A 27,600-nucleotide genomic window follows, 5' to 3' on the forward strand; every position below is an offset into this window, starting at 1 on the left:
GCTGCCTTCTGAATGGTCTTTAGTGCAATATTTTTTTCATCTTCTGCTGAGCTGCTTCCCATAGCCAACTGATTTACTGCAGTATACAGTAATGCCTTCTACATAAGAGAGGAAAGAAGGATATTAACCAATTCTCTTTATAGCTCCCTGGCTTTCAAAGTGACTAAAAGTAGTACTATATTAGATATGATGTGACCTATAAGCCTAGGAAGGAAAATTATTCTCTCATCAATGATAATATTTAAAAAGTAGAGTATTTCCTTTGTACTGGGACAAACTAACCTTTCCATGATTTGAGTCCAGAATATAAGCCACATTTCCTGCTACAGCACCTCCCTATAATAGAAAATAATTATTTAAATAAATGCATAAACTTTCACGAAACAGTAAAAATTAAGACTAGTCTTTCCATTTATTTGAAAAGTTCATTTTTATCAAATTCACAACTTATAAACTCTTTAAGTATCAACTTACTATTACTGCTTTATAAACACCAGCTTAATATTTGTATGAAAGAAAATTTTTTCTACTATGATCATTTCAACTCTACTATTTTAAAATACTCATTTAAAATACTCATTGAAGGTCCAAAAGTTATATGATTTTACAGCGGTACCAAACAAGACTGTGAAAGAAAGACAAATAAAAAGAGAGACCACAAAAGTTATTGTAAGATAAACTAACATGGTTTTACTCCATGAAAATATAGCATTTTAAAAACTTCTGTAGTCCCTAGTAAAATGAATAACTAACATTCAGAGCACCAGGAAGCTCTAAGTGCTCCATTAATCAACTCAATACCAAAGATGAGAAAAACATATGAAGCATCATAGCTTTCATAAAGTCAATTTAAAATCTATAGTTTTTAAAAATTCAACTAGACATTTTACCTGGAAGAGAAAGTGAATTATAAGAATGGTTTCAATTTAAATCAGAAGTATACTGTACTCTTCATTTTATATCTGAATTGCATCATAAATGTTTTCAAAGCCGTATTTAGAATATAAAGAACGGTTGTTGGTGTTAAATGACAAACTGTACAAAAATGCCTAGCACAGTAGCTGGCACATAATAAGAACTTCATTCCAGTGTTCAATGATAATGGTCTCCTAGGTTCTTTGAAGCAACACATCCACTAAAAGGGAAAACCAGAATCCAGACAGGTAAGTGAGCAGGGAAGCCTTCGGCTATTTGCAGTTCCTAACTAACAAACTTGATTTTTCATTTTGAAGGACTTGTGGGCTGGTGGGACAGAAATTCAGCGTATGGCTCACTCACGAGGGGGATATATAGGAAACCAATATGAAAATAAGCTGAGACCCCAGAGAGCTATGCCCTCAGGTTAATGGTGACTCACAAGTAAACCAGGTTTCAAATGGCCTTGAAGCCCAGGTACATAGTAGTAAGTGGCCTGTTTAGTCCAGAAACCTCAAGCTCTAAACTTTAAGGCAGTTCCAGACTGGTGGAACTCCCAAGCACCTGGCAATTTCTTTCTATAGAAAAGTACCTTAATCCTAGGCCTCATATTATTTCCACAAATAATTTTCAAATATACACAATCAGATAAACAAAGAAACAAAGGCACCGTGTGTGAAAAGCAATAGGAATAACAAACGAAAACAGATCCACACAGACTTCAGATATTGGAATTTTTAGATGTAGTAAGTGTTCAAAACACATTAGCTACTATCGTTATGTTTAACAACTAGTTAAGCAAAATATGAAAGGTCATATTAACCATAGACGTTAACAAAATACTTTACAGACTCTTAAAAATATCTGGCTATTGTGAACTAAAATACAGTATTTAGTCCCTTATATAGAACACTAATGACTCCATGTTTAGATTTACATTTTTAAACATTAGCAGTACGTATTCTAGTTCTTATTTTTTTATCTTTAAAGGGCTTTTAAATAAAATTATCTTTTGGGATTCAAAACCACAATAGCTAATGCTTACTAAATGGAAACATTATAAGAATAACCTTATCACACATTTATTAATATAATCTGTACGTGTTCAAAATAATCCACCTACTTTGTATCTTCCATAATGCCCAGAACAGTACAGGGGTACATGGAAGAAACTCAGTGTATGACTTATTGAATGACTAATGGAAAATTTGCTTAAATAACAGAACTCCCTCACTATATTACTTAATTTTTTTCCAGAATGATAATGCTAAGACTTTAAAATTGTATTCTTTACCACCTCACAAGTTATTTTACCTTTTCGCCAGAATTTAGAATGCTACTCACCTTTGCATTTCGGTGAGCATACTGAGCAACCACTCGGGACAACAGAGACCAAAGAGCAGGGTCAGCTGGGTTACTGCAGAGCATCAAAAGCAGAGGGCTCAGAGATGGGAGTTGCTTTCACCACCAAAGGTACAAGCAACCAATGTTTTACTTAGCAGCTAAGTTTAAAATCTTTTAGACACTTAAAACAAGTTCATATTAACTGTCCATGTGTGGTGGAAAGTGTCTGAGGATTTAGAAAATGTACTTTATATCTCCTATATATAACAACAGTCCTTATGAAAATGAAAAAAAAATCAACAATGGGACGATTACAAAACCATGAGATCTAATTAAGAAAGGTTAAGGGAATTTAATATGTTGTATTCAAAGAAAACACAAAGAGATAAGAACTATGGAAGGAAACAAACTACTGATATAACACTTTACTACTGAAAGTAAATAACCATTGTTGCTAGAGATAATAATTTTCTATTTTCCAAATTTTAAAGACATTAATGAATGTTTGAGAAGCCAAATATTCCTAAAACCATCAAACTGGGCAGTATCAGATAAACTGACAATATCACAAACTGGAGAATCAGTAAGGGTTTTCATACCAAAACAAGGTCTGGAAGGAGAAACTTTCTGATCTCTATCTCTTTAGCAGCTGAATCTTTAAAAAAATCTTTATAGGTGAAACAACATGTTAGTCAGTTACCTGGTCTGACGGACAATCTCATAAAACTACATTTTGGTTTCCAAATGTATAATCTTACTACTTCATTTTATATTCTTAATAAGGTCCAAATATCAAAGACAACCTCCTCAAGAACAATTAGAGCCCAAGTTCACAAGCATTTACCTGTGAACTGCTTTAGATACTTGTCTCTGCACTGCCATGCTGCGGCCTTGCAAAGCATAAATCGCTGAAGTGAGGAGGCACCTCTGATAATCACTGTCTTTCTGTTTGATGTGCTTCAGTAGCTCGTTGAGTGCTGCTTTTGACAGCGTAACATCCTGTATTGCCAATCCTAGAGCACAAAGGGCTTGAAGGCTCTCTCTGGTTGGTTCCTTTAAGATAGAGCTGTAAATACATTTTCAATTGCCTATTAGCCATCAATACAGTAGTCTGTAACTATTAAACATATTTAACATTTAGTACACAAAACAATTCATTTAAAGAGTCACCAAACTAAGCCCATCTTTACGATAAATATGAAAACAAATTCCTTGGTTTCTAGGAACAGCAATTTCCCTAAATGTCTGATACAGTTAAACGTATCAATGGCCTTTCATAGAGCAGCAATAGCCAAATTTCTTTTCTGATCATTAGATCCAAGCTTTAGAAAGAAATGTAAACCAGCCTTTTTGGGTCTCAGTTCTAGGTAAATAATTAGAATAATTTTACTAAAATGTTTAGCTTCAATAAAATTCTAGCAGGTATGAATAATAAAATAAAATCCTCAATGTGAGAGCTGATTTTTATTGTTCTCAGAAAGCTTTGTCCTATTGCTCTGTGGTACTAAAACCAGCACTTTATAAGTATAAATTATATCTATATTCACCATATTCCAAGTGAGTATTTTTATAATTTAAGGAGAATTTAAATTTTGTATGTAAACAACTAGCTTTTTGCTTTTTTCTCCTTCAACTGTGAAATCAGACTTAGCCTTATGGAAGTAAAAGTCAATAATGTTTAGAAATCCTTATTAATTTAAATGAAGAAAACCTTAGCTCTCTACAAAATACTTCCAATACTAATTATGAATGTTGTACCATAACAAAACAAAGGAACTTTCAAGAACTTTTTAAACAAAGTTCATTAAAATATAATAGAAATATTTATAACCATAAAATGTCAAATGCCTACCACTATGTCTTTCTACTATAATATTTTTTGGAAAAGGAAAACAAGTTTTTAGAATTTAATTTTGACAAATAGACCTAAAATCATGAATTTTCATGGGCAGCTCAAGAGTTACTTAAAGCATGCACGGTCACTCGTTTCACAATAAGGGTTAAGAGATGCAGGAGTCCAAATATGGAGGTATGTCAATTACACACAGTCATTTCTAGCAACACAAATAACTGTGCTATAAATTGGTACAACTAAAAGAGCAAATCGTAAAATATCAATTCCAAAACTGACAGCAAAAGAAGAAATTCCAATTTGTGCCTTGGTTCAAAAGGAAAAAAAACAAACTATCTACTCTAATATTTATTAATATACAAAACCTAAATTACTGCTAAAATAACTACATCCCATAAGCTAACATATGCTGAATGCCCCGTAGTACCTGCATGTTGTCTGGTACCATGTTCTAGAGCTTTTACATGTGGTTATTTAACATCATAAATTGTATGAAGTTGGTTAGCAATTTTTTTCCCGATATACTAGAATTACTCTTTTTCCTTTCTGATTAAATAAGCACCTAGGACACTGCTTCATTCCCAACATATGAATGCCAAACAAGATCAATAAAGAATTGGTAACTGAATTTTTCATAGAAAGGAAGTTAAAAAAAGAATGCTGAGGGGCACGCAGGGAGCAGTTGGTAGTGTTAAATTTAAAAGACGACATACAGAGAATCAAAAACAAAGAAACATAAATTGGATAAAATATCTAGACCTGGATCCAACAACATAAAACAAGGAGGTAACAGTTTTCCTTCTCATAAGAGGAAAATGATAAGATCATATTCTATTATTTTTCTGCACTTCTACCAATGTTCAAAATGATTATCTAATTGTATCCAATTTGGGGTTACTTTTGCCCTTGATAAGTGCAGCAATGCCTCAGTATCTATGATTCCTGTCCCCAAGCCATTTGGAAATGTGGGTTCTCTGAACATGTTATATATAGCCATATACACACATTACATGGGTGTATCTATACAAAGTGACAAGATTTTTTTTAAAATTATGATTGGTTTTTTCAAAATAGCAAAGAGGAAGAGAAAGAACTGCTTATTTATTATATAAGAAAATTACTTAAATAAAAAGCATCACAACGAACAAACAAATATAAAGCTTATCCTACAGAAGTTGTTCTCAACTAGTATCAGTTAATCATTTCCTGCCTCCTACCTATCTACAGGGAGATGGGGTAATTTGGAGATGTACAGAGGTAATTTTTTGGTTTTCACAGTGATCGAGGAATGCTATTAGCATTTAAATGAGTGGGGGACATGGTTGTAACCTTCCTGCAATAAGGAGATAATTCTGTTTTATGAGGCTTTATACCACTGAAAGTGCCAATAATGCACTCATTGATAACCACTGTAGAATAGCATATATTAATCATTTATTGCTTTTGAAGAAATTACTATCAACTTTCATAAATAAATAATAAATAAATAAACGATTCCAGAAGTCAAAAAACACCATGTAAGTAACCACATATGTCATAGGATATTATTTTTAACTTATGCCAAAAATATAGAAATAAAAATCTTTTTGAAGACTCAACTTTCAATGTACTTTATGATATTAATTTGAAAAGGAAAGGAAAAAAATCTCTTTGAAGACCCAAAAGGCCAAAAAACAAGCCAGTTACAACTGTCTTCATTAAAATTTTACAATCCTTCTAACTACTCTCCTGTACACCTGAAACTAATACAAAATAATACTGAATGTCAACTGTAACAGAGAAAAATAAATAAATAAATAAATAAATAAATAAATATCCTACTAGATCAGGTGATCAAGTACTCTTTTTAAAAAGAAATAATACACAGAGAGTACAGAATAGTTTTGAAGGACTGAATGGATCCAGGACTAAAATGAAGCCATGATCTCTAGTTCTCGCAGTGACTGTCAGTTCAGAACCAGTCCAAGCCCTTTTGCTCACCAAAAAGTTCCTAAAACATTAAAAACTTCATTTTACATTGCTCCAAATTTGAACCCAATACTTAAGTACTTAAGTCATGTTAAGTGTTGATGTCAACTCTACATACCATTTAAAGAGCAGTGTCTTGGCTAGATCCACTTTTCCTTGTTTATACTCCAATATTGCCAGAGCTGTCAAGATATGGGCTTTGTCTTGCTCTGATTCCACAATAGACAAGGCTCTCTCATAGGCTGTAATATAGAGTTGGAAACAAAAGAAAACAATATAAAATCAATCTTGATTGACAAACTATAGGATTTTTCCATTCTAATTCTATTTTTCAAAATGATCTAAAAAAGAATTCCACTTTGTTGTTCCCTTGTTTTCAAGCAGATGGAATAAAAAATTTATAATAATCTAATTTCGTTTAGGTCCCAAGATGATTCTGTGGATATCACTAGGATTATTATGTGATATTCCCCAGTTTATAGCTTCAGAATCTTGAGGGAGGTCTGAATCATGATCTTCAAAATAAATGGAGGCTTGCAGCCACTGAGATGGCACCGAACTTCCCATGTGCAGACCAGCAACTCCATCATACAACAGATACTTATAATGAGCTGCACGCTCATAGGTTGGGCCCATATATGTGAAAATGCACTCAATTAGCTTTTTTTGAGAAACCAAAATATGCTATTACTAACAATGGTTGAGATCTTTATCAGAAATTCACATTTAAGCACTGTGGAGTAGGAAAAGACTTGCTTTCAATTGCTAACTCATATGTCAACCATAAGTCATTTTGGCCCTCAGTTTCCTTATCTAAATAACGAAGATAAAACTCAGCTCATAACACTGCTGTAAGAACCAGTCAGCACTAAATGATGAAACAGATAAAAGAGTACCTACTGTCATTCCTGACTCCTAGTCAGATTGTAATAAACACTGCAACCCCTAGCCCCATCTCAATATTACATCTTTCTTTATGTAAGGTCATCATGATCAAATTCTACCCAGCCCTGGAAGATAAGATGTTCTTCAGCTACAAGCAACTTACTCACCTTTGCTGCTCTCTTTATATAGACCTTTCATAAATAAAGCCAATGCAAAACCTATGATGTCTTCTAACTCTTCAAGGGGTGTTGACTTAAAAGCCTGGATGGCTTTATCACAGTCACCAATGGAACTAACAAGCAAAGCATAACTTATTGTTAATATCAAAAATAATTTTGGCCTATATCATCAAAATATACAGCTATTACACTACATTTCTTTTAATAACTATTTCATCTATCAGTGTTAAAGGTGTAGAAAAGACTTAAAATAGAAGGCGTATCATTTATTTCACAAAGGATGTACTAGGAGGACTTAACTTCACCCCTTGCTTCTTTTAAATTACATGAGAAAATGACCGGTTCTGCTAAATTGGAAACTGTTTTTTTAACAACCTTGAATTAAAATTCCAAGTGATAAAAATAATTGACTTTTATACAGAACACCAATTTTTAAAGCTTAATACATTAAATATTACCACCTATAAGTATATGGTTTTAGCATCTTTGACGAGCTTAACAGGTCATAAAATACCCAGTCAGGATCAAACCTAGCCTTCATGTAAACTGTTTATCTGCACATCCATTTGTTTTGGAGGGGATATAGAGAAACTAAAAATCCACAGACAAAACTATACATTATCTTTCTGTATTTAATAGGAAGAAGAGTAAAAACTGTTATATATGATACTAAAGTATAATTCTTTAAATAACAAAAAAAATAACTTGTTTTGCTTATTTAAAAACAAAGAGAAGTAGTTGTATAAGCTCAGTTGCCATCACCTAGAATAGAAACACTGTATCTCTGATATTATTATTTGGTATCCATCACTATAATGTGAAGCTGTTTCTATGTTTCATGTGTTATTGGAAAACTTTTCACGAAATCTTTTTAATCTTTGCTTCCTAAATTCACTTTACAATAATAAAAGAATTAAAAAATAAACTCAAATTTTGGTTAATATTTTGATAAAGGGAAGGGAACTACCTTAGGTTGTTTATGGATAAATACATTAGTACTTTTTTTAATGAACATTATCTTCAAACATGTGCTTACTTTTACAGAGAAAAGGAACAAGAGAAAAGGAACAAGGTACTAGAGAAGGGAACAAGGGAGCTTCAACTTTATCTGTAACTTTGTCTTTGAAAAAGAAACCTGAACCCAATTGAGATAATTTTTTTCTTTTTTTTTTTTCAGTTGACAGAAATTTAACATCTGTTTTTTTGACTGGTGAATAGTCATTAAATCGTGCTTTATACTCTATTACTTATTGCATGTTTACGTGTTTAATATATTTCAAAATAAAAACAAAAGAAAATCACCTATTTTCAATGCAAGGTATAAATTTATTAATACTTCAAATATATTTGCCTTATATCTATCTTTTGCTTCAACAAAATCTTGGAACTGACGGAGCTCTATCAACTCCTAAACACAACAGTTTAAAAGAACTGAAAAAAGCAGTCAGAACAATAAAATTTTGTCTATGAATATAATTCAATGACATGGTTATAAAAGAAAAACTGCTGCCTCTGATCTCTACTATGTAGCCCCTTAATTAAAGATGCAGGCACTAATCACAAAATACCAAACTATCGTTCTAATCATGTGTTTCAGACTGGACCATTCAACTCTGGGGAAGCTCTAGCTTCAGGAATGCTTCCTTAGCTTGAGCCATTCCTTTCATAACACTTCTATTCTCTGGTCCTAGTTCTAGCTTCTAGAACAACTGGATTGGTTTAAAAAAAATTTTTTTTAATCTTTTTCAAAATCAGAAGTCTTTGAGAATCTGAAAAAAGCTATATGGCTCCCTCTCCTCCCCCAAAATGCACAGACACACAAAATTTTCATGTACTATTTCAAGAGAGTTTCTGAATTCCAGTTTAAGATACACAGAAAATCAGAAAAAGTCCAATTCTTCTTCCAATTAACTAGGCTTCTACTATTAGAGATAGTAACTGCCTCTCTTTCAAACGTTTTTAATATAGTTCACAACCATCAGTTCTAAAGCACACCGGGGTAGATATGGTTACAGATACAGGGAACTGTTAACACAGCCTGGTATTGTGGGAATTCGGAGTATGTATCCTGGGACATTGTCACCAGCCCACTACTCCAGAAACTGGTCACTTCCTCACTAGTCCCAAAGCTTTTCACCCCAAAAATTTAATAGAGTCATAGGACTAATGGGAAAAAAAATATGCTTACCATAACAATCTGCCATAATTTCTTACTGCAACATTATAAGCATCTTGGTCTTCTGCAGTCTGTAACAACAAAACTGCCCTAAAAAAAAAGACAAGGTATTTTCAATTATTTATTTATTTGCAATAACATTCTTTTAACCTTCCATCTTAACTGAATCTACAGATTTTTGTTCTCTTCATTTAATTCTTTAATGCTAGTTACAACAGCTTATTCATATTTTATTACATCAGTATCACAAAAGAACAGTTAATATTTAGATTTTAGCTTGTCGGGAAAATAACTTTAATAAAGTGAACTCTTAGTAAGTGAAATCATTTATCATAATTGAGTTTTTAATATTCCAGAAATTTTAATCTAAACATGGAAAACAGCTGTGTTGGTGTTTTAAGTTTTGACATATTTGAAGTATATAGAAAACACTCTTAAAAATATTTATATACTGGGGCCAGACTAGTGGCTCGTTGGTTAAGAGCTGGCTTGGGACGCCAGCTCTGAGCAGCAGGGCCCCGGTTCGGATCCCACAGGGGGGCCAGTGACACTGCACCCTCTACAGTTAAGATGGTGAACAACAGCTCGACCTGGAGCTGGGCTGCGGTAAGTCACCGGGAAAGGCGTAGGATGCAGCCCCTGCTGCAGTGGGCTGCCATAAGCTACTGTGAGTGGCCGGCAGCCAGCGTGAGCGCCCAGCAGTCAGTGTGAGCTGCCAAGAGCCGCCATGAGCGGCTGTCCAGAAGCCAGCGACCGATCTTCCTCACCCAAGAAGAGCACAATGATAATACCAACATGGGCCAGTGAAGCAACATCCTCCACAACTAGACTGAAAACAAAAGGACAGCAACTTGTCTGTTTCCCTTCCTCTGACTCCCCAGTGCTATTCTCCTCCCCCAATTCCCCAATAAAAAATCTTAAAAAAAAAAAATTATATACTAGCACTTTAAGTCAGGACGCCAGGAAATTGAGTGCTTACATGTGCCTTACCTGTTACACAAATGCAGAAAAAATATTTAAGTAATACTGAGCTCAGAGAAGGAAAAGAGTCGTCAAGGGTCCCCAGAGGCTTAAAGTAAATACACCAACATTCTGTCAGCCCAGGTTTTTACCATCTCATGCTCAGTCCCCTTTAAGCAAGCAGGGAAATGTCTTAACAACTAAAAGGAGTGGGACACTTAGTGAGATTTTCTTTTCTGTTTAAAGAGAATTAGCCAGGGAGAAAGAACCAAGAAAAGCTTTTAATCCCCTTGGTGTTACATGAAAAATAAATATTTGCCAGAGACGACTAAAAGACAGTATTATATTAAAAATTATACCTGTGGTTAGATTTACACTTAATTTGTAGTTTCAAGCCTCATATATTTGCTAAGGTGGAAAACCACAGCGGTGATCAGGAGAGAAAGAGTGGTGCACATCCAAGTGACTGTGGAGTTGCCATTTTAAGCCAAAGGTAGAACCAGTGTCAGATTCACAATATTTGCGATTATAATATGTACCAACAAAAAGCAGTAAGCACCCTAAAACTGCCTAGTTTTCTGTTTCAATATCCTGCTCACTGTTGTATTCTATCATGTTTATACAGTTTGTTTACTGGTAAGTTTATGTGACACTGAAAGAAACAAAACTGTGCTTTTTCATAAACCTTTCTCCAGTACACCTGGAAAAATAACTTCATTATACAGTCTCCAGTACCATCTAGTGATAACTCCATTGAACTACAGAAAGATCCATAAAAGAATGGCAAAATAGTTAGGACACCTTAATTTTTTTCTCATTTTTTAAAAATTATTGTGTTTTTTTTTGTTTGTTTTTTTGTGTTTTTTTTTTAAAGTTTTTTATTGGGGAATTGGGGGATGGGAACAGTGCTGGGGAATTGGGGGAAGGGGAACAGACAAGTTGCTGTCCTTTTGTTCTTCAGTCTAGTTGTGGAGGACGTTGTTTCACTGGCCTAAGTTGGCACCATCATTGCACTCTTCCTGGGCGAGGCATTTCAGTCGCTGGCTTCTGGACGGCCACTCACTGAGGCTGCTGGCCACTCATGCTGGCTGCTGGCTACATACGGTAGCCCATGGCAACCCACTGCCACAGGGACTGCAGCCTACGCCGTCGCCAGGGACTCAGAGCAGCCCAGCTCCAGGTTGAGCTGTTGTTCAGCATCTTAGCTGTAGAGGGCAGTGTCACTGGCCCTCATATGTGGGATCCGAACCGGGGTCCTCTGGTGTCCCAAGCCAGCTCTTAACCAATGTGCCACTCGGCCGGCCAAAAACTACTGTTTTTTTAAATTTTCCACTGCAGTTGACATTAAATATTATATTAGTTTCACGTGTACAGCATAGTGGTTAGACATTTATATAACTTACCAAGTGATCCCCCATAAGTGTAATACCCACCTGATACCATACATAGTTGTACAATGTTACTGAATACATGCTATACTTTATGCTATACCTTTCATCCCCATGACTACTTTGCAACTACTGGTTTTTACTTCTTAATCCTCTCCCATTTGGCAACCATTAGTTTGTTCTCTGTATCTGTGACTCTGTTTTTGTTTTGTGTGTTCGTTTTTTTGTTTTTAGATTTCACATGTAAGTGAAATATATGGTATTTGTTTTTCTCTAACTTATTTCACTTAGCATAACACCCTCTAGGTTCATCCATGTTGTCACGAATGGTAAGATATCATTTTTTTATGGCTGAGTAATATTTCATTGTATATATGTACCACATCTTCCTTATCTAGTCATCTGTTGACGGACATATAGGTTGCTTCCAAATCTTGATCATCCAATTTATTTTTTACCCAACAAGGCTTCTTTTTAAATATCTATTTCTTTAGATTTAGGACAATGATGTACCACAGAGGTTAGGCAATCAGGTCTCTTAACCTTTCATCTAGTGTTCCCTTGATGAATTCTTATTCTCTTATTTACAAATCAATTAAGTTGCAGACAATAAAACTTCAAGCTGATTTCACTTCGTCCCATTCTCCTGGCTTACGTGAGTACGCTAGCCTTATTTCTCAACATGTCAATCCACTCCTGTTTCAGAATATTTGCTCTTACTGTTCCCTCCGCCTGGAATACTGTTGCCCTGGGAAACCAAATGGCCTGTGGCCTTACTATATCCAGGCCAGGCCTCAATTGCCTCCTTAGTAAACTTACTCCTCTTAAACCTCTCTCAAATTCACTGCCTGGCCCTTTATGCCGCTTTGGTTCTCCTTCTTAGCAGTTATTACCACCACAGGTGTTTATTAGCTTATCGTGTGTCTCTCCCCCACCAGAACAGGAGGTCTATGAGAAAGGGGCCTGTGTCTGTTTTAACTCACTGCTAACCTGCCAGTGCCAAAGACACTGCTTAGCACATAGCAGTTCAACAAATATTTATTGAGTGGATAAATATATAGTAGATTAAAGGGATTCAAACAAACAAACAAACAATATATATATACACACACACACACACACACACACACACACACACACACACATATATATTTATAATGTTCTGATTTCTTCTCTGAATAAATAAATCCATGTATTTAATAAAGCTAGACAAAGCCTAAAGGGATGGATTTTTCTGAAACAAAATCTGAGGGGTCTTTTTGTTTGGTTCTATTTCTTCTTCCTCCCCCAACCCCCTCAATTTAAGCAACGGAAGCCAAATTATAGCTGAAAATTTGGAACTGCATAGTTTTACCCTCAAAGTAAAAGATAATGAAAGATCAGGAAAGAAAAGAAACCAGAACATCTTTTTTAGTACCTTCTTCGTAAGAATGAGACTAGATTTTAAAAGGCCAGCTAACAAATAAGGAGTCATTTCAATTAAATGTAGAGTTTACCTTTGGTATGCATCTGCTGCTTCCTTTTTCAGTTGTAGATGTTCATTTAAGTAACCCAACATTGTGAAAGCTGGAGCATAATTCTGAATTCTTTCTGGAAATCCAAAAATATCTTTTCTTTACATGTGCATTAGATTATGTTTATAAAATATTAGTTTTATTTTCATTTTTTTCAATATCTTAAACACCAGATTATCTCCTGAGATATGGGCATTGTTAAGAATTAGTAGTCTGATTTTTTTCTTAACTATAAAATACCAGTAATCATTTTGTAACTCTTTTAAATAATTAAATAACATTTATAGTTATAATGGTTTCTACTTATGTTTTAAAGTTTAAACATTTTTATCCCTAAAGGAATAATAATTTGAAAATGTACCTCATGTTAAAACCAGTCATTTTGATTTATAAGGAGATTCAGCTCTTTGGCTAATTACTTAAACCTTCCTGTGATTAAATTTAGTAACAATTTCTCTTGGTGGCTCTGTCCAACTTCTATGTGTTGTTTTTTACTTTAATTAACGCAATATTGTACATTAGAAACAGAGGAAGACTTGAGCACTGCCAATGCAGTATTTTGAAATTTTAATGTCAAAACACATCATGTATCTAGCAATGCACAAAAAAGAAACACATCTGATCTAATTAAATAAAAGTTGTTTGGAAGAAGCAAGCCTTCAAATCCCTTAAATTGTTTAACAAAGTACAGTATAAACTCATCCTACGTGATGGTTAGGTTCCAAAGTCAAAGCATAAGGCGAAAATCACACAAAGTTTTTCTTGAAAACTCCTAATGTGACCACACAAGGAGAGAGTTACCAAAACTGAGTCAAACTGAGTAAGAGGAGAGCCATGCCTTCCATCCACACTCATCAGATGAAGAGATCACATTTTCTCTATGTCCTTCCTCTTTTCTAATTTAGTTATTTCTGGTCAAGCACATATAGTTGGATTTGTTAAATGAATACACTGTCATTATGGCTCCACTATAGAGTTAAAAACTAGCTATGCATCACTGTCAGGAAATGATTTGTTCATTGTTCTAGGTATCTAAGTTTTGCAGAAATTCTTCTAAAGATTTAACTCTTTATGTAAATCCTTTACAGATGTTACCCATTCTGTAAAGAAACTTATCAATAAAATTTCTGATGATGAACTTTCTCAGAGGCTCGGTTTTCCTTAGAGCCATTCATTTTGGCATGGCACGTAACATGCTGAAGCCCTCAAGTGCTGATGCTGGTGAACTAACTGTCCTCTATTCAAGCGCCCCAGGATCAAAGCAGGAAGAGTATCCAGTCCTCTCAATATCTACAATGAGGCATTTTCTCTTCTACTGTTCACAATTTATCTGATTCTTCATATTATTCAACTGTCAGTATTCCTGCTTAAATTCCTTGCTTTTTTATTAGAATTTTATCAAGGAAGAAATAAAAAGCTAGTGAAAATAACATTTCTTGAACTTGGGTATGCCAGGTACTCTGTACAACATTTTGTCTAAATCATCTCATTTAAACCCTCAGCAATGGATACTTTCATTATTGTATTATGGATGGGAAAATTAAAATTCAATTTAATAATATGCCCAAGGTTTCATCACGGGTACTACGTGGTGAAGCCAGGATTAAAACCAATAGTAGTTTTATTAAGGGAGGAAAATTAATACAATAGATTGTTAATAAAACGTCACCATTCTGTCTTTTTCCTAAGCCTAAACATATTTTTCGAGTATCTTAAAGGAAAATCAGGTGTTAAAGTGGGAGGTTAAAGGCACTGGGCTTGGAACTTAAAGCATATTATATCACTTAATTCTCATGTCTTTACAACCTAGGTAACATTATCTCTACTTTCTAAGGCTACCAGAAGTTAAGGGAAGCAAAATACTTGGCCTACAACTGGAGAGAAAGTAATGAAATGGCAGAGCTAGAACAGCAGTAACTCAGGCCCATTGGGCTACAAAATGCTTCTACTACAACATGGAAATCACTTTTATTTGAGTCATTGGTAATAACAATTTTCATTACTCTTCAAAAGACTTTACTACAATTTAAAAAGTAGGCTGCTTGGGCACTGAAGGGGGTGGGGGAGAAAAGGCACATTCCTATCCTACGAACACTAATATTTAATTTGGAATTAACTAATTTTAAAAATTCTTTAAATTATTTCAACAGTTACTCAAATACCTTGCCATTACATAACAGAGGCCTTACCTACATATTTACTCAAAACCACCTGTGCTGCCGGGATAGCATTCATCTGGAGGATGTTGTACTGGTACAGCTCTGTTTCTCTGTTGCTCTTATCTTGCAGTGTTGTACAGACCCAGTACGCGTAACCTATTGCTCCCTCAGTCTTTAAAAAAGCCAAAGTTAACAAGTGGACATTGGGGAATAGGTATGCCAATAAAAATTATGAAATGAAACAATGCATTTCAGTACAGTAAGTATCACATCTTAGTTTTCTTCAAGTCAACTGTTAAGTGCCTTTAAATGAAGGGTCACTATGATGCAACACAGCTAAGAACATGTATCACTTGCTTCAACCCTAAACAGAAGATTCAAATGGAATAATTTAAGTGCGGAACACAGAGCCCCGCCTGATGGGTTGGTTTGCTTCTTCTCAGCACCATTCCCATAGGTCAAACTATTAATTACCAATCAAAAGAATTCTAAAACACTTTCATAAATTATCTAGAAATGTCAGCTCAGTCCTTATGTTTACTTTTTGCTAGCGTCTCGGTTTCTATTCCACATGACTACTACTGCATTTATTAAATCCCCATGTCATTTCTTCATCAGATCTGGAAAGATGATAGGGAGATGAAAACAAGAAGTTGTTTAATTAAAGACAGCTTATCTGCTTCTAAAAAAGAATAAAGAGTAGAGACAAGTGCTGTCATTAACATCTGATACCCCTATGTATTCATTTTCTCAACAAGAATACTGCTTTATTCATTAATGAATCCTCAAGAAGAATGCTCAAATTCTTACGTGCATACTGAGTTCTGTAGTGTGCCTGAAGAGATCCATGGTGTCATAACTTGCAACTGTCTCTGCAATAAGAGCCTATGAAGAAAAAAGATATTAAGCCCTTCTCAGATGTATCATTGGTAAAGATCTTCTCCCATTCATAGGAGGTCTGTTCGTTTTATTGATAGTTTCCTTTGCTATGCAAAAACTTTTTAGTTTGATGTAGTCCTACTTATTTATTTTTTCAATTGTTTCCCTTGCCATACAACTCAACACCAAAAAAACAAACAATGCAATTAAAAAACGGGTAGAGGATCCAAAGAAACATTTCTCCAAAGAGGACACACAGATGGTCAATAGGCATGAAAAGATACTCAATGTCACTAATCATCAGGGAAATGTAAATAAAAACCACAATGAGATACAACATCACTCCTGTCAGAATAGTTATCATCAATAAATCAAGACAAATACAGGTGAGGATATAGAGAAAAGGGAACCCTCGTACACTGCTGGTGGAACTGCAAATCAGTGCAGCCACTACGGAAAAAGTTTGGAGGTTCCTCAAAAAATTAAAGATAGAACTACCTATGACCCAGCAATTCCACTTCTGGGTATTTATCTGAAGAAATCCAAAACTAATTCAAAAAGATATATGCACCCCTATGTTCACTGCAGTGCTATTTACAATAGACAAGAAATGGAAGCAACCAAATTGCCCATCAACAGACGACTGAATAAAGAAGTGGTACATATTATACATATGATGGAATATTACTCTGCCATAAAAAAGCATGAAATCTTACCATTTGTGACAACATGGATGAACCTAGAGGGTATTATGCTAAGTCAAATAATTCAAATAGGGAAATAAAAATACCATATGATCTCACTTACATGTAGAATATTAAGAACAAAATAAATGAACAAACAAAACAGAAACAGACTCATAGATACAGAGAACAAACTGATATTTTCCAGATGGGAGTGGGATGGGGGGATGGGTGAAAAAGGGGAAAGGATTAAGAAGTACAAGTTGATAGTTATAAGACAGTCACAGGAATGTAAAGTACAGTATGGGAAATATAATCAATAATATCGTAAAAACTATGTATCGTGTCAGGTGGACACTAGACTAATCGGAGGGATCACTTCATAAGTTAAATGTCTAACCACTATACTGCACACCTGAAACGACTATAAAATTCCATCTACAACCTTCTCCCTTCCCTCTCACCCTTGATTTATTCATGCTGGTATTTGTCTGGAATCAGGTTCTAATCACAGGATCACCTCAGATTCACCTGGGGAGCTTTTTAAAAAGGAGGTCCTTGCCCCGAGATATCTAGTTTCCATACATATGGGGTAATATGTTTACTTTTTAAAATTGCCTCAGGATTTTAAATATTATACATATGATTTTGACTTTATATATGATATGGTAAGCTAAAATTACTTTTAAGCTCATCTACCTGTTACAAGAAATTAGAATTTTTTTTTTAGTTATCTTACATTACTAATATTATTAGGAAATTAATATTAAGTCTCACTTCTATTGTTACCATTTTAATTAAATTTACCAGTTATTTCCTGAAATGAATTATTTTTAACTAAAATATTTGAAAACTAAAGGAAAACATACTTTTTTTTTTTTGGATAGCATCTAAGATCTACAGACCTAGAGCTGTGCTGCTCAGAGTGAAGTTCCTGCAGCAGCAGCACAATCCTTTGGGTAAAGTTAGACATGCAAATTCTTGAGCCCCCTGTTACGTTACACTGAGATTAGTATAGTAATGCCACTGTTCCCAGATGCTACCACAATTCCTGGGAACAGGAGTTTGCCTTTCTAACTCTGCTTGCTTCACCAATTAACTAGCATTAGACCCAAGAGTCAAAAGTATAATAAAAATGATCAAAACCCTGATTAATAATTTTCTGATGTGGGTGATATTTCTACTAGTCTCTGAAGCAAAAAAAAAAAAATCAACCATTTGCTAATTCATTACAATTTCTCAACTAGAGAGGATTTGGAGGTCACTCAGTCCAATACCTTCTTTTTCAGAAAAATTGAAGCCCTCTTTGGTAGTACAAAAATCTAAACTTTTGTTGGAGGAAGAGAGCTCATAAACAAGTACCAAAGGAAATATGAAGATTTTATAGAAAACGAGAAAATAATCAAAATTATCTCTATAAATGTTCATTTTTTGGTAAATTTGCATTAACAGAATTAATGGCTTACTTTTTAAGCATAATAATGTCAGACTGATGGGGGTCAAAGCTCCCTAAATCAAAGGTTAATCATTACACACTGTATGACCTCGGGCACAATACTTAGGATCGAAGCTTCAATTTCCACATCTATAAAAGAGTTTAACGGCTACAACCAACTCAAAAGACTGATGAAAGGTTAACTAAAATAAGGTATACAAAGAGCCCAGCACAGTGACAGACACAAAGGAAGCCCTCAAATGTTACCTGCTATCATTACTATTATTATTATTTTTATTGATAGGTTATTTACACCATTTTATATTAATAGGTTATTTATACCAACAGGGTTATTAGCAACTATATGTTATATATCTTACTTGTCCAATCCAGCACATTAAATAAGATGGGTCAAGAGACTGAGCCATTTTGAAAGCTTCATGAGCTTGCTAGGAAAAAAGGCAAGAAAATAATACATCAAGTCATTTTATAAACTTTGTGTTAATCTGCTTATGTTTAAAAAGAATAAAATACGAGAACAGGAAAAGTCAGACTTGTCAACATAAATATATATGAAGCTAAAACTTCACTGTTTAAGCACAATTGCAATGCTTAAGATAGTGTTTTAACTACAGTCTAAGAATACTCCTAGGTACAACAGATTTCTCTGCAGGCTTGGGGGTTCTGGGCCCTAGCAAAAGGGCGATACAGGAGCCCACCTCATAGTCAGTAGAACTTTTAACCAATTACCCATATATTTACTACCCACAGGCTTGAAGAAAGTGACCAAATAAGGCCACATCTATTCTCTCTGTGAGTTTAATGGGAAGGATAAGAACTAACAACCAAGGAAGTCTCAGACACATATCTGCTACTAGGCAAAAAGAGTGGTCAGTATAAACCTGTGCTAACCAAGTCTTTAAAGATACTTCACTTGGATACATTCAGTTGCATGTTTTTTTATCTGCTCCAAAAAATAACTTATTATATGCTGCTTTATATCATTTTCTCAATAATCTTTGTGTAATAGGAGTCTTATTCTTCCTTTAAAAAAGTAAGCTAACGGGCAACTGTGCCATGCTATCATATAACTGTACTCATGGTTTAAAACCTTACTTTAAATTTTCAAAAAATATTTTCACGTCTTAAAATGGACACTAATATTTACTTCCTAATCTTCTAAAGCAATCTCTGCTATGACTTAATGTATTCCTGAGAATATTACTGAAGCTGTTTTAAAAGAATTATATTCAATATACTGGTTAAAACACAAATAGTACAGATACATTATCTACAGATTTGCAGAAACTTCTAAACATGACCTCCAAACACATGCCCAACTCTAATTCTCTGATGTATAACTGTTCAAGTATGACAAATTACACTGTGATTTTAAAAGGGATTAATAGTCACTAAAGCCAAATTTAAATCACACAAGCAAAGATTAAATTCAAGCTTCCAGAGAGTACTAATCATCTTCCCTACTTCATCACCCTATCCCCAAAACAATTTACATGGGACCCCTCTTATAAGTGTACAGATAAAAAGAAAACACCCAAATAATTCACAGAATTGTTCTAAATGAAAAATCAACATAACTATAAAATCTGAAATTTCTTGAGTGGTATGGGAAGTGTAAAATAATTCTTACGCATTCATTATTCAATAAGATAAACTAAAGGTCATCAATTATCTAGCATATTAGAGAACATACTGGATAGATAACAATGTACAAAGTGTTTCTCCACAAGAAGCTGAACTATTACAAAGAGATCATATATACATAATGTTCTTTACTTTTAATATGACAAAACAGCCAACATATTTACCTCAATGTTTTCATTTGCAAGGTATAACACTCCCAAGTTGGTCCATGCAACAGCGTTCTTAAAAAAAAAAAAAAAAAATATATATATATATATATATATATATATATATATATATATATATAAAATAGGTTTCTTCTCTACGTGGAAGTCTCAAAAAATTATTAACACTAAATTCTGAAGTTCTTTTTCATAGACAGACATATAGAACACTCACAATTTGCTCCGATTGGATTGATTTGATGAAACAATGTTGAGCAAGGGCATAATTTCCAATACCTGAAAAATATAGAATTTGATGAAACTGAATTTTATTACCTGAAATGAGCAAATCTTCTAAAATTATTAAAGTGTTACTCTGTTCTTACCACTGTGACATGAAACCACACCAAGAGCATTCCAGTATAAGCGATTATTACTGTTGAGTCTCACTGCCTTTTTCAGACACTGAAAAGTAAAATTAGGTCAATTTTTATTTCATTTATATCAACATAAATGTGGTTTATGTGAAAACACTATAATATTTATCAAAAACATCTTTCAGAAAAGCACTTTTTTTTTAAGTTTATAAAAAAATTTTTCAAAACCATACATGTAAAGATTTCTCCAACAACTCTTTAAGATCATCCGTATTGCTGCCTGTTTCTGCTAGATGTTGTGCTTGGCGATAGTAATTAATTCCAAGATCACACCATGTATTAGACGTAGACATCAGTTTTAATGCACGCCCATAACACCTACAGAAATATAAAAGCAAATGTTATATTTTGTTATAATGTCCTAGCTCAATTTGAATGTCATTATCTGGCAATCTTTGTAAATTACCTTCCTCCAAGGTGGAGGAGCTCATTTTTCTTTAATACTTGTTTTCCTTCTTTCTGACCTAGAAGGGCTCCTGAAACATTAACATTCACTTTAGATGGTGAGACAGCATACAGACTGGTACAAGCATCCCCAACTAGCTTCCAAAGGCAAGACACATCAGCTCGATGCTGCAAAGCCCTGAAAAAAGAAAAGTGCAATTCTTATAAATCACTCTCAACAAGTATAAAATTCATCTCCCTCATTATTTATAATTAAAACAGAAAAATTATACATACAATCCTGATTAAGAGCTACTTTCTTAGTTAAATGCAGTAAATGATTTTCTAAATTCTTTCTAACTGAATTACATCTTATCACCTCTCTAAAAGGAAGAAGAAAGAGAGAGGAGAAGGAATTGATTGCTTTAAGCTAAGTGCCAGAAATTTTGCAAACATGTCTTTGATACTCTTCATTATTTTTGTTAGAAGTAGCAGGAATTACATAATCAGAAAGTTTTTCAGAACCAATTTACCTTTAACATTGACTTCTTTTAAAACTATGCTTTGTGTTTGTTTAAACAATAACCACGCAGTAAAGTTGGTAACTCTCTTAACAGTTGATTATTGTAAACCCAAGTTTTTGCTTTCAGATCTCCCATAAGAGACTAGTAAATGTATGACATATCAAATATATTTGGTGATCCAAAAAATGTTTACTCCCTGAGACAATACCAAAAAATCTAAACATAAAAATGTGAAAAGCCATATTTATTCAAGCAAGTAGGATGGAATAGACAAGCTCAAAAAATAGAAATATTAATTATGATGATAAAGGGCACTTCCTTTTAGAATGAGAAAATCTCAGCTATACATTTCTCTTCATTTTTCTCTTCTCAAGATCTATAAACACAGCAATTTCATTTAAGCCAAATCTCAATAATCAGCTATCACAAACAGCTATGTTACTGGCAGATGGACAAGCAGATGGAACATTTTTCATAGCCTTTTCTACTCATGGAGTCTAGCCAAAAATCATTTTCCAATGTCTTCCAGAGAAGTAAGATTAATTATTGCAGTCATCACTGAAAGTCCCCTGTGAGGACCAGGAAGGACAACAATTATTTGTAGTTCTTTTTTGCCTAAATATCTTAGTATAATTTCAAAAATTGACAGTGTGAGAAAAGACAAAAAAAAAAAGAGAGAGAAACAAGCAATTTTAACATCCTATACTCTTATCTCCTTCTAAGTTCAATAAAAAATAAAACATCTCTAAAGTGAAATAACTTCTATCACACTTACACAAGAATTGTGAATTGTGGTAGTGTGAACTTTTAAGTATAGAAGTAAATATAAATTTCAGGATTATCACTTTAAAAGTTTTATATACCTCCTTATAATTGGTTGTGAGTGCTACATGTTTTCCAGAACAAAATTTCCCAAGCTAAGAAAGGCAGTATTTTTAGCTCAAGTATCATCACTCAAAGGTTCACATTTACTCTTATATATAGTTCAAAGTATGCTTTCTTCACAATCCTCCCTTTTTGGAAAGAGCTATATATTATGTAAGACTTGAAAAGTGGCAATAAAAATTAGTGGGAGAAAAAAGGCTAAGGTTTTTGTGTCATATTTGGTTCATAATCAAAGCAAAGAAATCCTGGAGCAACCAAATCAAGAGGGAACAGAGAACGCAAGTAGGGAAAGAAAGGAAGGGGTGCGAGCACGAGAGGTGGTTAAGAGCAAAAAAGTTCAAATGCATGTCTAACTTGTGTACATTTTAAAGCCATCTACCACAAATAACACTCGATCCTAGCTGATGAATGTACAATAAAATACCAGATATATTCATATTTTTCTGGTTCCTTTTTTGTTGTTAGACATTACTTTTTTTTCCTGCACAGATTCTCTCCAGGAGCAACTGGATGACTGATTTCCCCTGACCTTCCGCCCTACGAATAAGCCTAAAATAAGCCCTTACCACTGAACATAAAGCATGTTGGGCATCTGGAGCCCTATTTCCCAATCATTCCAATTCAAGATACTCAGATTTCTAGGTCTTCTGAAAGAGAACACCAACATGTGACTACCAGAGTAGCTGCTCCCCTAGCAGATGGCTTCTTCCTTCCCACCCTTCCCTACGCATCCAGCATGTCAGCTACTTAAGAAATTATATCTGTTCCCCAGCACAAAATTAATACAAAATGCATGTTCTAGAATTAATTGGCTAGTCTGTTATTCTTTGTTTGATATTCTGAAAAATGATAGCTATGTCTAACAGAATAAATACAGAATGATTTTCTAAATTTGGCTTTATTATAATACTAAGAATATAAACACAATGAATAATACAAACCACGTGAAATATTCCAGTGCTTGTTCTATGTAGTCTACAGCTTTGCCATCAAGATAATCGACTAGAGCTGCTTTTGCCATCATGAGGTGGCATTCACCCAAACCTAAAATCAGGTAAGTTTTCAGTTGTTAAAACATGTAAAAACCTCTTAGAATGAACTTTGAAAATGGGGATGTTACCTAAATGCTACTCTCAAGATTTGATCTTTTTATGTTCAAAACTGAATAGCAAACTATACCATAAAAATTAAATGAAAAAGCAATTTCCTGTAATGCTTAGTAATTAGTAAATGCTTAGTAAACATTTAATAAATGTGAGTTCTCCTCTTCAGGAGTTGTACAATATTTAAAAAAAAAAAAAAAAAAAAGGTTTTTAAGGCCTAAGTTGCATGTCACTTAAAACATATACTATTTCTGCTTTAAACCTCAACTGTCTATTTAAAAAGCAAAAGGAAATGGAGGAAAGCATACACAATGGGCTCCAGGTTTTTTTAATAGTTAGATATAATCATATAAATTTTAGATTAGATATGGGATGGTGCTATTTTAGTTTATATAACTAAAAATAATTTGTGAAGAATAGGTATCTATGGAGGAACTGAAATATTTAGAGAACTATAAAACAATAAAAGTTGCCTCTAAATTGAAAAAATGAGCTTCTATAATTTACGAAGTAATTAAAATATATTAAGATATTCTGAGGATATAGTGATTTAATCATCAAAATATAAGAACAGGGAAACTCTGTTTTAGAGATCCATTCTTGGATCCAATAATTATCATGCTATTTGTCTAAAAATTAAATCTCTACCATATTACTGACTGTTATAAAACAAGATTTGAACTTTCTATATGCAAATCTACATAGCAAGCTATACTATAAGAGGTTTATACTGGATGCTTGCTGTTCACTAAAGAAGTCCTTTTCAAGTTACTAAATACATTTAGGAAATTTACTCAGGGATCTTAAATTTCCATATCACAAACATCAAAGGAGCTATTAAAAGGAAAATTACCTTTCAAAGCAGGCACATAGTCTTCCTTCTTTTTAATGATCAGCTGGTATTGAGCTACAGCCTCCTTATATTTGCCTAGGACTTGCTGTATTGCTGCAACCTTAAACACACTGTACGTAGATTCTGGGTTCAGCTCACTGGCTTTTGTGAAGGATTTCAAGGCCGTTGTATAGCCACCTCTGCTTAAGTATGCCTCTCCTAATGATTCCCAACAATTGAAGTCCTTTGGGTCCGCCCTTAATGCTGCCTGTAAACTAAAATTTCAAGAGACAGTAAGAGAACTCAAAGTAATAGAACCACCTCCACATCTCAAAAGAAAATATAAAATAAATAATTCAACTGAATCACACAGATCTATGGTACCTTCTTTTATAAAAGTGTTACTTAAAGCAGGTAAACTTTTTCCTTTTATAACTTGAATATTTTTAATACCATGAAATTTTAGTACACATTTGGAATGAATAGGGACAAAATACTTTTTTGAAGAAGTGCTGACCAGAATTTCTTTCCTTGACTGTTTGGAGGAACTTCACCTTCCTATCCTACCAGAAGAGGATACATATGCCTTAGCACAGTCTATAAACCCCTGCCAATCCTACCAAATCAGAAAGAATCACGGTTAAAAAACAGGAATAATAGGCCTGCTTTACATTTCTGATTAAATCCCATTTCCAGGAAATTTTAAGTGCCTGTATTCTAGATATTAATATAAATCAGAAACAACTTTGTCTTGATTTTAATGTTTTATTTATCCGCAATTACAGCTCAAACCAAATGACTACAAATGAGCTGCCGCAAATGCGCTCCAAGCTACTAAATGTCTCCCCGTCCAAAAACAATGCATGTCAGTGGGAGAACAACAAAGGTATTAACCTTGGCTTCTTATCATTCCTTAAATTTCTGTTAAGAACCTAGTACACACATGATACTATTAAGACTACTAGATTGGCAATCTCCTTAACAACAGGATACCACCTAATTCATTTTTGCAATTCCAATACCTTGCATATAATAAGAAGTAGTCAACTTCAAATAAATTTTGCTATTTCTTCCCTTAAAACACAACCTGATCTGAAGCAATTTGTAAAGTTCATTTTGGGTACAAACGGAGTTTAAGAAACCATTAAGCTGTACCAGAGCTTAAATATAATAAGGCGCCTTACTCAGCCACTGCTTGAGAATGTTGACCAGCTTTCAAATAGTACAGCCCTCGCCTAAGCCAGGCCCATTTCGCCGTTCCAGCACTTGCCTTCTGAGTTACTGCTGTTAGGATAGCTAAGGCAGTTTCCTAATAATAAGAAAGGACTAATATTAGCAAAATCAAGTATCATAAAAATACAGAACACCTTTGAAAAGTACACAAATATATTTTCATTGACCACTTCTGATTTTTAAAACTGATGCTGGTATACTGAACTACAGTTTCAACAACAAGTGACATGTAAGTTAATGTCTGCCAATGAAAAGAAAATTTACTCTGTAACAGTGACAAAAATATTTCTGTTGTATCTACAAAGACAAATAAAAAACTAACTTTTAAGTTTACATGTATAAAAATGTTTCTATTTCTATACTAAGCATAGAAACAAAAGACAAAAGTGTTTAAGTTACTAGACATACCATCTCTTCAAGCTCTACACTTAAGTCAACAGCTGCAGCTCCAGATTCAGCATCAGTGTCATCTAATTCAAAAGCTTTCCTGTAACATCCACGGGCTCTGCTTTTATCTCCTACCACATCTCTGTAATAATGACCTAAATAGCAGAAAACTTTGCCCATGTATGTATCCAGTCTGGCAGCCTTTGAATTAAAATTTGATAATAACAGAATATTAGTTTGTTGGGATGGGTCTCTTTAAAACCACAAAAGATAAATACACAGACTAAAGTATTATTAAATATACAAACATAATCCAAAACATCTGTTAATGTAACATTTAAAACAGACATAAAAACTGGCTGTCACTGCTTATGGAAAATAAACATTAGTGTGAAAATGTTATCTTTGTTAAAAGAAATGTAAAACTTGAGTTATTAATCTGCTTCTATGAGTCAAGATAAGAAAGGAAGACTTATAGATGTCAAACATCTAAAAAACAGTTAAACATCTAGAATTACATAAGGCTCATATGCCCATAAAACAGTAGAAATGACCTAAAAACATTGTTTTCCAGAGATAATTATGTCTATTTTCTACAACATGCGTTTCTTAAATAAGTAATTTTTACACTGTTGGTTAAATTTTCTCCTTGAAAACCCATATAACATTCTCACAAAACCTTATGTATGAGAGGTGACACACAAAACACAGTTCAGTGCAGAGTAATTTTAAGTGCCTAACATATAATTATTATTTATGATTTTATAATGAATCCATTTCAACTATGAATTCAATAGTAACATTCGTTTTACCTTTAGAAAGTGGGTGAGAGCTTTTGTTTTATCTTTTCTTGTTTCTTCACCCATGAACCAATATGTCAACCCAAGCTGGTAATGATACTCAGCAATTTCAGCGTCCTTCTCAAGAGCCCTCTGAAAACTAAGTCACCAGGGGAAGTAAAAGAAATATTAAAATACATATAAGAGGGCCAGCCGAGTGGCTCAGTTGGTTAAGAGCTCGCTCAAGCATTTGAGCTCTGAGGAACAGCAGTTCGATTCCCGACCTGAGCTGCCCCTGAGCTGCCAACAGGTGGCAGGATGGCTCAGCTAAAAAAAAAAAAAAAAAATAGATATGATATAGCAGACTCCCAGTTCAAACACTCAGAGAGTGAGTGATTAAAGGATGATGAGTTAGAAACAAGTCATTATGTAAAGATTCAGATTATGAGAAAAAAAAAATTTAAGAGGAGCTTAAAAAAGCACAATGGCCTTTTAGCACTGCCAATGTGCTAAGTGTTCAGAGCACACACCAAGCAGTATGTATGCTAACTGAACATTATGATCAGCTAATCAGATTTTAAACATATCATGGAATTTTTTTATAGTCACTATAAATAAAAACATACTAAATACATTTGTTAACAATACTAATACTTAAAGCTTACAAAGATCAAAAGTATACAAAACTGGATCTTTATCAAGCCCATTCTTTTTTAAAGATTTTACTAGGGAACTGGGTAGGGGACCAGCCAAGTTGTTGTTCTTCAGTCTTCGTTGTGGAGGGTGCCGGCTGCCATCTGGCTTCCCCTCAGCAGCTCGTGGCCTCTAAGCTCAAGGTGCTGTGTTCCGTCTTAGTTGAGGGTGGGCGTAGCCACTATCCCATGCGGGAGT

At 34.1% G+C, this 27,600-nt stretch overlaps 1 protein-coding gene across 1 annotated transcript in view; it reads right to left on the minus strand.

Annotated features, from left to right (window-relative positions):
- Positions 1-27,600, minus strand: part of SKIC3 (SKI3 subunit of superkiller complex) — a 112,913-nt gene that overhangs the window by 48,361 nt on the left and 36,952 nt on the right. Inside the window, exons 13-33 of the mRNA XM_019656268.1 lie at positions 26,743-26,869; positions 25,952-26,131; positions 25,495-25,619; positions 24,332-24,585; positions 23,317-23,419; positions 20,989-21,165; positions 20,756-20,900; positions 20,532-20,610; positions 20,381-20,442; positions 20,167-20,223; positions 18,718-18,786; positions 16,151-16,225; positions 15,371-15,512; positions 13,164-13,257; positions 9,332-9,409; positions 7,132-7,256; positions 6,198-6,321; positions 3,104-3,325; positions 2,260-2,332; positions 283-336; positions 1-98 (exon numbers count right to left, since the gene is read on the minus strand). Coding sequence (XP_019511813.1) covers positions 1-98; positions 283-336; positions 2,260-2,332; positions 3,104-3,325; positions 6,198-6,321; positions 7,132-7,256; positions 9,332-9,409; positions 13,164-13,257; positions 15,371-15,512; positions 16,151-16,225; positions 18,718-18,786; positions 20,167-20,223; positions 20,381-20,442; positions 20,532-20,610; positions 20,756-20,900; positions 20,989-21,165; positions 23,317-23,419; positions 24,332-24,585; positions 25,495-25,619; positions 25,952-26,131; positions 26,743-26,869 — 2,463 coding nt within the window. The remainder of the gene's footprint in view (positions 99-282; positions 337-2,259; positions 2,333-3,103; positions 3,326-6,197; positions 6,322-7,131; positions 7,257-9,331; positions 9,410-13,163; positions 13,258-15,370; positions 15,513-16,150; positions 16,226-18,717; positions 18,787-20,166; positions 20,224-20,380; positions 20,443-20,531; positions 20,611-20,755; positions 20,901-20,988; positions 21,166-23,316; positions 23,420-24,331; positions 24,586-25,494; positions 25,620-25,951; positions 26,132-26,742; positions 26,870-27,600) is intronic.

The sequence above is a fragment of the Hipposideros armiger genome, unplaced genomic scaffold (assembly GCF_001890085.2).
Source record: "Hipposideros armiger isolate ML-2016 unplaced genomic scaffold, ASM189008v1 scaffold_257, whole genome shotgun sequence".
Classification (NCBI taxonomy): Eukaryota; Metazoa; Chordata; class Mammalia; order Chiroptera; family Hipposideridae; genus Hipposideros; species Hipposideros armiger.